At 49.2% G+C, this 13135-nt stretch overlaps 1 protein-coding gene across 3 annotated transcripts in view; it reads right to left on the bottom strand.

Annotated features, from left to right (window-relative positions):
- Nucleotides 1–2186: 2186 nt before the first annotated feature.
- LOC144277802 (adhesion G protein-coupled receptor E1-like) overlaps nucleotides 2187–13135 on the bottom strand; it is a 29567-nt gene continuing 18618 nt past the window's right edge. The window contains exons 10-16 of one of the 3 annotated variants that reach the window (XM_077838795.1): nucleotides 8858–9052; nucleotides 7908–8143; nucleotides 7121–7187; nucleotides 5889–5980; nucleotides 3669–3837; nucleotides 3455–3559; nucleotides 2189–2665 (exon numbers count right to left, since the gene is read on the bottom strand). In XM_077838795.1, the coding sequence (XP_077694921.1) occupies nucleotides 2630–2665; nucleotides 3455–3559; nucleotides 3669–3837; nucleotides 5889–5980; nucleotides 7121–7187; nucleotides 7908–8143; nucleotides 8858–9052 (900 nt within the window). In that variant the 3' untranslated portion in view covers nucleotides 2189–2629. Of the gene's footprint in view, nucleotides 2666–3454; nucleotides 3560–3668; nucleotides 3838–5888; nucleotides 5981–7120; nucleotides 7188–7907; nucleotides 8144–8857; nucleotides 9053–13135 lie in introns of those variants that run through there. The other 2 variants (XM_077838796.1, XM_077838798.1) reach the window with 2 other exon arrangements.

Consider the following 13135-nt stretch of genomic DNA (forward strand, 5'->3'; position numbering starts at 1 on the left):
CTTATACTTGTGTGTTTTTGTTTTATTTTGCTTGGTAATTCACTTTATTCTGTCTGTCATTACTTGGAACCACTTATCCTACTTTTTATATTTAATAAAATCACTTTTTACTTATTAATTAACCCAGAGTATGTATTAATACTTGGAAGGGCATACAGCTGTGCATCTCTCTCTATCAGTGTTATAGAAGGCAAACAATTTAGGAGTTTACCCTGTATAAGCTTTGTACGGAGTAAAACAGATTTATTTGGGGTTTGGATCCCATTGGGAACTGGGTATCTGGGTGTTGGAGACAGGAGCACTTCTTAAGCTGTTTTCAGTAAAGCCTGCAGCTTTTGTGGGACGTGGTTTGGACCTGGGTCTGTGTTTGTAGCAGGCTAGTGTGTCTGGCACAACCAGGCAAGGCACTGAAGTCCCAAGATGCCAGGGAAAACGGGCTCAGAGGTACTCACAGCACATCAAGTGGCAGTTCCCAAAGGGGTTTCTGTGACCCAACCCGTCACACCCCATCTCTGCTCCAGTGGCTGAAAAGGGGTAATAGACTCATATTAATGTCACTCAGCTGGGATAATGACAGGTTTCAGAGTAACAGCCGTGTTAGTCTGTATTCGCAAAAAGAAAAGGAGTACTTGTGGCACCTTAGAGACTAACCAATTTATTTGAGCATGAGCTTTCGTGAGCTACAGCCTGCGCTTCTTCTTCTTCCTTCCTCCTGTACCTGCTGGCTCAGCCTGTAGGGAGCCTTTCATTGGAGCTTCCTGGGTCCAGTCTGTGCCATAATCCCAGAAACCAGTGGGAGCTTACCTTGAGGACAGCAAGAGTTTGGTCTAGTCCAGTTACTGACCCAAGGAATGAGGAAGGGAGGGGCTGCACCATGCAAGTGTTTGGTGGGGGAAAGGATCTACATTGGGTGGAGTGAAGATGACAAAAGTCCATGCGGTTTCTTCCCAGAGCCTTGGATGGGGAGATTAGTTGCAGCCTGAAAGTGGCAGGGAAGAGCCTAAAGACAGGCGCTGGAAACTCAGACTCAGATCCTGCTCTCAGTTACACTGGCGTAAACTAAGCCCGCTGGAGTCACTTCATTTTTAACTCTAAGCAGAATCTGGCCTCTGTGATCCCATTGATCCATCTCAGCCCTGGCTGTGCCATCAGCTCTGTGCATGGGGAGGGACCGAGAGCTGCCAGAGGATATTACAGAAGAGGGGATCAATGGTCCCTGGTTCTGCAGTGTTCAGATCTGTCCCCTGGGATCGTTCTCTGCCTCAGCTCAAGTCATTGGCCCCGGATGAAACGTTTCACAAGAAATATTTTCAGCTGTTTCCACAGATAAATGTGACATTCTTTGCCCCGACCCTGTGGATCTTGAGAAACAGACTCTCCTCCCTCAGCGCAGATGTGTCCACTCTCAGAGACCACAGTTGAGAAGGGAATAAAGCAACCCTGGAGGGTCAAATGCCTTGGTTTGGAAGGTCCTGGGCATGCAGAGGGTGTGAGGGATTACAGGAGGGGAACAGCATATCTAGGATCCATGGGAACAAATTCCCAATGTGTTCTCATTGACAGTAGCCCTGTCCCACACAGGAAGCAGGGGCTGGTAGCTCCACGCCACTCTGCCCAGATCCTCCTGACCCAATTGCTCTCCATAGGGTTATTGTAACGGGATCTCTCCATCTGCCTGTATCCAGGTTACTGACCTTGAAAGCTATTGCCCAGCTCTTCCTTCTGGGCTGCACATGGAGCTTTGGTCTCCTCCAAACCGGCCCAGCAGTCCCCATCGTCAACAGCCTGCAGGGAGCCTTCATCTTCCTGGGTGCAGTGTCTCCTCAATCGCCAGGTAACGTCAAGAGCATTTAGTGGTGCAGTGACATCGCTGAAGCTGAAACGCGGTTACAGGCCAGGTCCTCAGCTGGTGTAAACTCGTGCATTTCCAAGGGTCCTTCGGGGCCTTGGGAAGCAGACAATAGCCACGAAGCAGTGTGCCTCAGCCATGCCCTCAGCAGCACCTCCACCCCACCAGTCACAACCCCCATGCCAGGGGCTGGGAGCAGGACTAATGGAGAGATTTTATGCCAGCTCCACAGCAGCCAGGAAGGACTCCTGCCCAGGAGGGCTAATCACAGGGCCATTGCTGCCCACTTTAAAGCCCCTTTACACCTTTAAGCCAGACTGGCATAAAGAGGCTTTAGAACTGGGCCCTAGGTTTCCAGGACAGGCAGAACCTGACAGCAAACCCTCAAACCAAAGAAGCAACCAAGGTCCATAAGCAGGTTATTTTATTATTTACGCATTACAGTGAAACAGCAGAGCTAGCTCACACACACAGCACGCGAGGCCTCTGCAAATCGCCTCCCACCCCCCAACTCCCCCACATGTTGTGCTTTCCCTAAGGAATAACTGCTCTCTGAACTGGGATCTGGCCCTTTAAATCTGGGAGACACACCCAGCTAAAACCCTAGGGTTGCCTTTGAATTCAGTAGGAGTTTTGGATTTGGATTAGAGAGAGGATTTTGTCCAATCCCGCTTCCCCTTCAAGGTTTTGTATGTAGTTGGGATGAAGAACGGCAACTGCCCCGCTGGCATAGCAAAGCTGGCTGTACGATAAACATCGTTGGTTGGAGAGGTGATTGTTTCACAGAGACGAAGTGGAGGGCACTCCCCAACTCACCTGCCAGCAAAACAAATATATATTGAGTGCCAATCCCATGGGAAAACTCCAGTCAACTTCAATGGGATCAGGACTGGGTCCTCATTCAGGAATAGTGCAGAGTCTGCAAAATTCAGCCAGCCTCCACTGAAGTGACATCACGTGCAGGAAAATAACTAAACAAGTGTAGACAAAGCCCGCTCCCTTCCCCAACCCATGCACAGGTAAGCCATAAAGTAGCACTTAATAGAGGCTGCTCTAAATAAACCAGAAATGTGTACTTCCAGATAAAGGATGTGGTGCCTCATGCTGGGACTGGAGCAGGGAGATTTTCCCAGATATAAGTCTCCATTTTTCGCTCCAGACAAAGTTTCTGGATTCTTTCCCAGTAGTGGTAACGGAGCCAGAGGAAATTCCATCCAGTGCTAACTCTTCGTTGGCCTGGCCCATCTACACTGGGAAGATTTCCACCCAGGTTTTGGTTTGCAAACTTCCCCAATTGGATAATTACCTGAATTTGTATCCCAGCCCATTCCACAGCGAGTGATGCATGGAGCTTGCAAAGAAGCAAAGGGAAGGGAACGTAGAGGTGCGCAAGAAAAAAGGAGTTCTGTGCTGGGTTCTAGGAGACCTGGGATTCCCCCTTAATTTGGACGCAATTGAATTTCACTAAGACTCCCAATGCCGTTCTCAGATGGGTTAAAACAAGCATGTGTCACTCAGGGGACAAGGCATCTCAGCAGCTCTGACAGAACCAGATGGATGCGACTTTTGGATGCTAGTATTGGAACAGAATAGAGGATCTCTTACCACCTTGGTGTTGGTAGCGACAGTGGACACAGACGGACTAAATGTTTGAGTTGTGGGGCTGGGTTTTCTTGTGCCTTTAATCCACCTCCTGTACTCCTCTCTCACCTGCAGAATAAGGGACATGGTCACTACATCATGTAACTAACACCCTCAGACAGGCCACTGCTAGTCCCGTGAAGTCACTGGGTGGCTGATGACATGCCATGGGCGTTACCTGGCGATTGAGGAGACAGTGCACCAGGAAGATGAAGGCTCCCTGCAGGCTGTTGACAATGCTGAATAAATACGCCATGACCATTTTTGCTGAGCCGACTTGGAAGAGACCAAGACTCCATGTGCAGCCCAGAATGAATAGTTGGGCGATAGCTTTAAAAGTCAGTAATCTGGATAAAGGCAGATGGAGAGATCCCATTATAACGATCCTCTGATGAGTGACTGAGTCAGGGGGCTGCGGGCAGTGTGGGGCGAAACAGCTGGCACCCGCTTTACTGTGACTTAGGGGTACTGTCAAGATGAACACAATGGCAACTTACGCCTATGAATCCAAAATACAATATTGTGCCCAACCATCTCCCCCACACACACACACCTTAACCTCCCACAGGTGGCTCTTCCAAAGCAAATGGTTCAACCTCTCATTACGGTTTTGTTTTTAATCCCTTCACATCAGGCCCTGGCAATGTGACAATCAAGAGGGAACAGGATATTGGGCTCTCGGGAACCCATCTATGTTGGTCCATAGATAGACAGAGGGGTTGCTACAGAGCAACAGTAAGCCACACTTGCCTTCCTCCTCAATGGATGGCACTTTACCTCGACAGTATCCACAGCCACAGGGAAAAGAGATGAGTTTCCTCCCTAAGTAGCACATGGCCCAGCTCTCACTATCAGCACAGACTTGCATTTCTCCTTACACAGCACTACGCACGGGCAGTAACACCATGGCTTTCTGAAGCCTCAACATTCTGAACTGGTTCCAAAATCTTTTTCCCCTCTCATGTCTCCACCCAGCACTCCCAGCTGGCGGCCCTGATCTTGTTCCTCCCTAACAAACAGATTTCATGATGAGCTAATTGAAAGACAATTTGCATGCCACAATCTGAATGTGCCACAGGACTTACTGCAAGAGCCTCACTGATCTAGCAGTCTCTTCCATACCAATACTTCCACTGACTTCAGCAGGCTTCGGAACAGACTGCAACTGTCATCTCAAAATCCATCCAGGGACGAAGATGATACACATGGCAGAAAAGTAATTCCCATGATGATCCTTTTCTGCCATAGACCTCTCCTCTCTCCTAACCTGACCCTTCCTTTGCCACCCTGGCTGTGGTGTGTCTAATTTAAGGTCCGATCCAGCATACCCTTACTCATGCAAAATTGTCCTTATTTTGGCAGATGGTCCCATGGACAACTTTAGGACTCATGAGTAAGGGACTGCTGATGTGAGTTAGGGTTTATCAGCTCCTTGGTCAGTGAGACTGTTACTCTCTCATCAAGCAGAAGGTCACCAAGATAACCTGGAAACCCTACAGTGGCATGTGCTCAGCTGTATTCTAGCAGCACTCTCTGGGGAATCCCACAGGAATTCCCATATAGGAGGCTCACTGGACCCTTCCAGTACAGGGGTGGGCAAACTACGGCCCGCGAGCCAGATCTGGCTCATCAGGGCTTTCGATCCAGCCTGCGAATTGTCACCCCTGTGGTGCCGTGGGCCCCGCACCACTCCCAGAAGCAGCCGGCACCACATCCCTGCAGCCCCTGGGGGAAGGGGAGAGGAGAGGGCTCCGCACGCTGCCCTCGCCTGCCGACACTGCTCCTCTACCCCTGCCCCCCTGCAGCTCCCCTTGGCCAGGAACAAGGAACCATGGCCAATGAGAGCTTTGGGGGAAGTACCCGCAGACGAGGGCAGCGCACGGTGCCCTCTGCCCCCTCCCCTCCAGGGGCCGCAGAGACTTCGTGCCGGCCACTTCCGGGAGCGGTGCAGGGCCAGGGCAGGCAGGCAGGGAGCCTGCCTGCGCCCCGCTGCCACCCCGGAGCCACTCCTAGTAAGTGGCGCCGGGCCGGAGCCTGCACCCCGAACCCCTCCTATAACCCAAATCTCGACTCCCTTTCCTGAGCCCCCTCCCGCACTCCGGACCCCTCCCTGCACCCCTGCCCTGAGCCCTTTCCCCCACTCTGCACTCCCTCTTGCACCCCAACCCCCTGCCCTGAGCCCCATCGTACACCTCACACCCCTCCTCCACCCCAACCCCTTGCCCTGAACCCCTTCCTGCACACCGAATCCCCTCCCACACCCCGCACTCCCTCCCACACTCCAACCTCTGTCCCAGCCCTACTTTCATGGCCCTGCATGCAATTTCCCCACCCAGATGTGGCCCTCGAGCCTAAAAGTTTGCCCACCCCTGTTCTAGTAGATATAGTGCTGTCTTACCTGGTGTCTTTGAGAGTGGACACATCTTCATTAAGGGAGGAGAGTTTGTCTCTCAGGATCCAGAGGGTTACAATAAAAAATGTTAAATTTATCTGTGGAAACAGCATGAAATATTCCTTGTAAAACACGCTAGCCAAGGCCAGTCTCTCTGCCTGAGGCACAGAACAATCCTATGGGATCAGACTGCTGCAGACTAGTGACTGCTCGTCATGGTGGGTCATATACCATTCGCTACCAGATCTTGGTCCCAGGCCATGCAGGGAACAGTTGGCAAAGGCAGGGCTGCAATGCATCACATGTGATCATACAGCCAGAGGGCCACATTCTGCTCTTATCTGAATCTGGAGTGACTCCACTGATTCCAGATTTAGAGCTGTGTGATTTGGCCCAAAGCTTCTAGGTCCTATCTATAGAGGATTCCCTTCAACCTCTGTTTTACTGGCTGGCTGAGAGTCACGTCTGACTGCGAAGTTGGGGTGCAGGACCCTCTGGCTTCCCCAGGACCCCACCTGGGTGGACTCGCTGTAGGAAGCGCACGGAGGGGCAGAGGATGCTGAATGCTCCGAGGTCAGACCCAGGAAGGTGGAAGCTGTGTGGGCTGTGTGTCCTGAAGACAGGCTGCTCACAGGAAGGAGACTTCCCCAGAGTCCTGACTGGCTTCGTAGGGAGCAGTTCCAGAGCATCGCCCGGGGACTCCGTGACACCTGCCTCTTCCCACCCCCACCCCACCTCTTCCCACCCAGTTCCACCCCCTCCCCCACCGCACGTTCTGCACACCACAGAACAGCTGACTGCAGGAGGCGCTGGGATAGAGGGGGAGGAGTTGATCGGCACGGCCACCGGCAGTGGGGAGCTGGCTGCCAGTGGGTGCTGAGCATCCGCTATTTTTTTCGGTGCCTCTGAGCAAGACAGACAAAGGGTGGGAGGAGAAACAGAGGTATAGCGAGGGGAAGCTACTTCCCAAGTTAACACAGCAGGCCAGTGGCAGAGTCAGGTCCCCTGACTCACAACTCAGTGCCCGACCCATTCGCCCGGACTGCCTCCATAGAACGTAGGCTATTCTGTTAGTGGGAAATCCTGCACTGGCCAAAGAGGGAGGAATGAAATGGGATCTTCTTGGACTCTTTCATCTTAAATTCTCTGGGAGATATTCCTCTCTTGGCTCCACAGGACTCCACAGGGTCGCAGAGGAGAGAGGAGAATGGGGCCCTGTGGTTCTGTGAGGTACCCACCAGGATTATGGCACAGATTGGTCCTAGGAAGCTCCAATGAAATCCTCTCTCCAGGCTGAGCCAGCAGCTACAGGCAGGGAGGAAGAAGAAGGTGACTTTAATGGGATTACGACCCTTTTTCAGCACCGCGGGCAGAGAGAGGGTGTCACAGGGCAGCTGGCTCTCAAAAGCAAGATAGATCTCAGCCAGCCTGTGACATGGCCGACTCTCCTGCGGGCTGCAGGCTAACAGTTCTCCCCATCTACCTCAGCATCTCCTGCTTTCAGCCTCCACTTCCTCTTCCACCTCCTCAAATGACCCTTCCTGGTGGATGGACGCAGTATTGAGGGAGGGCCAGACATGCAGCGGATGTACATTGGCCTAGCTGCACTGAAGGAAGTGAAGCTACCCTGATTTACACCAGCTGAGGATCTAGCCTGGGGTGTCTAGAACCTGCCATGCCCTGTTTTAGTGGAGTCGCTCACTTGAGAGAGGGGATCCTCAGGGATTTGCCCACAGTAAGAAGGTGCATTTGTTTCCTACCCACCAATGCCACAAACCCAGCCTGGGAGCTGGAAGTCAAGCTGGGATCTTTCTGGCTTGTTCTTCCGCATCATCCGTGGGGCGAGGAGTGTAGATGTCTGACAGGTGGGCAACTCAACTACAGCGCTCAGGGCAGCCTAGTGTCACAGTCAGCTCCCAGGCAGGGTGAGCAGGGAAATCTAGGTTCAAGTCAGACCTGGGGTGAGCCGAACACCTGCATGGAAGCCAGATCCCAGCTCCCCTTCAGGATGGGCACTGCACTTACTGGTTGGAAGTTCCATAGCCTCCAGGATTCACCGCTGCAGAAATAGCCACCACCAGGGCTGGGAATCCATAGCCGAACGGGTACATAAATCTCTTCTTGAACCGGCTGGCGCTGGTGTAATTCACGACCTTCAGGTTCCGGACGGTGAGGAAGAGGTGCAGCCCCTCCAGGAACATCCAGGTGAAGCAGGCCAGGAAGAGGTAGTGTAGGAAGCCAGCAATAACAGCACACACCACCTGAGGACAGGACGAGAGAGAGCTCTGGGACACTGCTTCTGGGAAGGAAAACACTGAATTTGGAGGTGGGGGGACTTTTGTGAGGATCATATAGGGCTCTTTATTAACACATCTCTCCAGTTACGGCTCTCTCCCAGAGAAAATACATTCTTTAGTCTACGAGGGCTTGTCTAAGGGCAAGCTGGCTGGCCCTTTCAATCATTCAGAGACCAGGCCGGTCCTGATCTCCACTCAGCAAAGATGGTTTCTGGGGGTTGTAGTTCCCAAATGAATCGTGGAAATTGTTGGATACTGTGAGGAATCCTAGGATAGGGAGCAGGGACATAAACAAGTTTCCGGTCCTCATAATAGGGAGAGACCTGGATAGTGTTGGTTCTCTTCTCTGTATCTGCTTCAAGATATAGGTGCCTTGCATCTGCCCATCAGTGTGGGGGCAGAGAGGACAGGCAGGGGACTGTGACTCTGGAAATCGAGGTTCCTTTGTCTGATGAAGGATGGAGCCCACAAGGGAAAGGGAAGGACTGGTTTCACCCAGAGAGATTTCTTTTGGAGGGGAGTAAATAATTATTTCTGCAGGACTAAAGAGCATGGAATAAATGTTACTGTCCAGCTGAGGGTATAAAAAGGTGCTGAAGTGAGGGGAGCTTTAGAAATGCTGACAGAGGATCTGGACACAGCTCAATTTTAAACCAACAATAAAAGTGGGTAACAGACCCGACTGCGGGTGCGGGTCACCGCGGTGAGGAAGAGCAGGTCGGCCAGGAAGAGGCAGAGGCAGAGCTGCAGGTGGAGGGAGGTGCTGACATTGCGGATGGAGCGGCAAAGGAGGAAGGTGAGGATGGCGAGGAGGAGGCACAGCAGGGAGAAGGTCAGTCCCACATAGGTGACGACGGTCAGTGAATAACTCTCCTGTAACACAGCAAAGGGAAACTCACCAGTGAGCCCTGAGATGCTACATGGGAAATAAAGGGAAGTAAGGACACCCCGGGGAATTACAGACCAGTCAGCTTAACTTCCGTATCCGGAAAGATAATGGAGCAAATAATTAAGAAATCAGTTTACAAACACCTAGAAGATAATAAGGTGATAAATAACAGTCAGCATGGATTTGTCAAGAATAAATCGTGTCAAGCCAGCCTAATAGCTTTCTTTGACAGGGTAACAAGCCTTGTGGATGGTGGTGACAAGGTAGATGTGGTATTTCTTGACTTTAGTAAGGGCTCGTCTACACTGGCAATGCTAAAGTGCTGCCATCGCGGCGCTTTACCGCGGCTTGTGTAGTCGCAGCAGAGCGCTGGGAGAGAGTTCTCCCAGCACTTTAAAAAACCCACCTCCACGAGAGGCGTAGCTACCTGGTGCACTGCTTCACTGGCGCTTTATAGCGCTGAAACTTGCTGTGTTCCAGGGGGTGTTTTTTCACACCCCTGAGCAAGAAAGTTTCAGTGCCGTAAATTGCCAGTGTAGACAAGCCCTAAGGCTTCTGAGACTTCCCATAAACAAACTAGGCAAATACAACCTAGATGGAGCCACTTTTAGGTGGGTGCCTAACTGGTTGGAAAATCGTTCCCAGAGATTAGTTATCCGTGGTTCACAGTCAAGCTGTGGGTGGGGGGAGAAGGACGAGGCAGCAAGGATACTGAGCCACCCGGCCCGCCTCACGGAGGTGGAGAGTCACAGTTCCCCACAGAGACCCCCGTACCCTCTCCCTACGCAGAATGTGCGCGTGACGTTGCACTCCATAATGTTTTATGAAAATATGCTTATGAGTGTAACTATGATGTTTCTGAAATATGCTTTACGCAAAAGGTCTCTTATAAGGTATCATTACAAAGCTTAGGATCTACTGAGTGTGTTCATCCCATTTGTTTGCATATATTATTTCTATGTTTGGAGTTAGGAGAATAAGATATAAACTTGTATCACTGATGTACACATGTTAAGTGGAAGCCATTAAGGGTGCTTCAGAATCAATCACCTGTAAATGGCTCTGTTTACTTGCAAACCTTCCGGTACCTGCAGGCCAGCCCTGGAGGAATGGAGACTAGGGGTCTCACAGGACATGTGACCATGTCACATGATACTGGAATCCATCTTAAATCTGGTACTTTCCCAGATTTAATCTGGTACTTTCACAGGGTAGCTCCCCAGCCCACCTCTTCTGCCTGTGGCCCCGCCCATACTTCACCCCTGCTCCACCCCAGGCCCCGCCCCCACTCTGTCCAGGCCCCGCCCCTCCCCACTGTCTCCCTCCTCTCTTCCCTTCCACTCCCTGCTCATCCCCTTCCAGCCAAATCCCTGAATCCAAATGAAGCAAATGACATTAGAAAGAAATTGCAGAAGAGGGGGGGGGGGTTTCAAAAGAAAATGGAGCATGTTTTCCACTGCATGCCAGAAGGTGAAGACTGGACATGCAGAAGGTACCTAATTAAAAACACTAAATTTAGGAATAAAAAATGTCAGTCTCAGGTATTTTGATATACCCTGAAGTTTGTCAGAGATTTATTTGAAAAAACTTTGTACTAAGGGCAAGTCAGCTGTCCTGCCAAATGCAACATTAAATATTATGGAATACATGATGCAGCTCTTCTCTGTTTTATATTTTCTTAATCAGTATTTCTACGCTCGTTTTATATTTTAAATGTACTCTTAAGCCTTCATAAAGTAATCATTCCAGATGACTACATATTTAACTCACTGAAACAAAGATATTATTTTAAATTAATCAGTCACAGAGGTTTAGTGTGTTCATAACAATGTTCATTGCTTTTAGAGAAAGGGAAAACTAATTTACTTTGTGTGATCTCCATAACAACAGACACATTTATAAAATTTCACCAACTTTAAAAAATATGTTTCCAAAGATTTTAGGCATAACAAAGGATTTTATATCTTACTAAGGTACTGATTTCGCTGGATGGTTCTCTTAAAACTAGTTCATCAAATAGTCAGAAGTAAAGAAAGGGAAACTCGTTTGTCCAGCTATTTGGAAGGAAGGGGGTGTTGTCCCTTTAAAAGCTAGCCTCTCTTCAATGAGGGGTGGGGGAGAAAGGGATAGACAGGAAGACTTTGGAAGTAAGTTTTTTGTACTATAGTAATTAAAATTAAAATGTGTATTTTAGATAAGAGTGGTTGTTTGAACGATTTATTTTAAAAACTAGATGTCTGATGATCCAAGCATTTAAAGCTAAAGATGAATACTCCGATTGTGGATCTTAAAATCTATGCAAGGATTCTTTAGAGATGTGATTTTATGATCTTCAGCAATCTTGTAATGAAATACTTTTAAAGCACATTTTAAACTAAGGTCCTGTAGACTAATGTGTTCTGAGTAAATATTACAGTAATGCACAACTGTTTTTGTCAGTAAATTCAGAAACTGACAGTATATACCTAGGGGTTGGCAAATGCCTGTTAAATGGCTTCATTACCACTTGAATGGCTCTTTAACAGTTTCAGTGTTGTGCTAATAGGTCTGGCAGACTAGAGGCTTTCACTTTTAAAAAAAGAAAAGGAGTACTAGTGGCACCTTAGAGACTAACCAATTTATTTGAGCATGAGCTTTCGTGAGCTACAGCTCACTTCATCAGATGCATACCGTGGAAACTGCAGCAGACTTTATATATACACAGAGAATATGAAACAATACCTCCTCCCACCCCACTGTCCTGCTGGTAATAGCTTATCTAAAGTAATCGTCAGGTTAGGCCATTTCCAGCACAAATCCAGGTTTTCTCACCCTTCACCCCCACACACAAATTCACTCTCCTGCTGGTGATAGCCCATCCAAAGTGACAACTCTTTACACAATGTGCATGATAATCAAATTGGGCCATTTCCTGCACAAATCCAGGTTCTCTCACTCCCTCACCCCCCTCCAAAAACCCACCCCCATACACACACAGACTCACTCTCCTGCTGGTAATAGCTCATCCAAACTGACCACTCTCCAAGTTTAAATCCAAGTTAAACCAGAACATCTGGGGGGGGGGGAGTAGGAAAAAACAAGAGGAAATAGGCTACCTTGCATAATGACTTAGCCACTCCCAGTCTCTATTTAAGCCTAAATTAATAGTATCCAATTTGCAAATGAATTCCAATTCAGCAGTTTCTCGCTGGAGTCTGGATTTGAAGTTTTTTTGTTTTAAGATAGCGACCTTCATGTCTGTGATTGCGTGACCAGAGAGATTGAAGTGTTCTCCGACTGGTTTATGAATGTTATAATTCTTGACATCTGATTTGTGTCCATTTATTCTTTTACGTAGAGACTGTCCAGTTTGACCAATGTACATGGCAGAGGGGCATTGCTGGCACATGATGGCATAAATCACATTGGTGGATGTGCAGGTGAACGAGCCTCTGATAGTGTGGCTGATGTTATTAGGCCCTGTGATAGTGTCCCCTGAATAGATATGTGGGCACAATTGGCAACGGGCTTTGTTGCAAGGATAAGTTCCTGGGTTAGTGGTTCTGTTGTGTGGTATGTGGTTGTTGGTGAGTATTTGCTTCAGGTTGCGGGGCTGTCTGTAGGCAAGGACTGGCCTGTCTCCCAAGATTTGTGAGAGTGTTGGGTCATCCTTTAGGATAGGTTGTAGATCCTTAATAATGCATTGGAGGGGTTTTAGTTGGGGGCTGAAGGTGATGGCTAGTGGCGTTCTGTTATTTTCTTTGTTAGGCCTGTCCTGTAGTAGGTAACTTCTGGGAATTCTTCTGGCTCTATCAATCTGTTTCTTTACTTCCGCAGGTGGGTATTGTAGTTGTAAGAAAGCTTGACAGAGATCTTGTAGGTGTTTGTCTCTGTCTGAGGGGTTGGAGCAAATGCGGTTGTATCGCAGAGCTTGGCTGTAGACGATGGATCGTGTGGTGTGGTCAGGGTGAAAGCTGGAGGCATGCAGGTAGGAATAGCGGTCAGTAGGTTTCCGGTATAGGGTGGTGTTTATGTGACCATTGTTTATTAGCACTGTAGTGTCCAGGAAGTGGATCTCTTGTGTGGAC

This window comes from Eretmochelys imbricata, chromosome 20 (genome assembly GCF_965152235.1).
Source record: "Eretmochelys imbricata isolate rEreImb1 chromosome 20, rEreImb1.hap1, whole genome shotgun sequence".
Lineage (NCBI taxonomy): Eukaryota > Metazoa > Chordata > Testudines > Cheloniidae > Eretmochelys > Eretmochelys imbricata.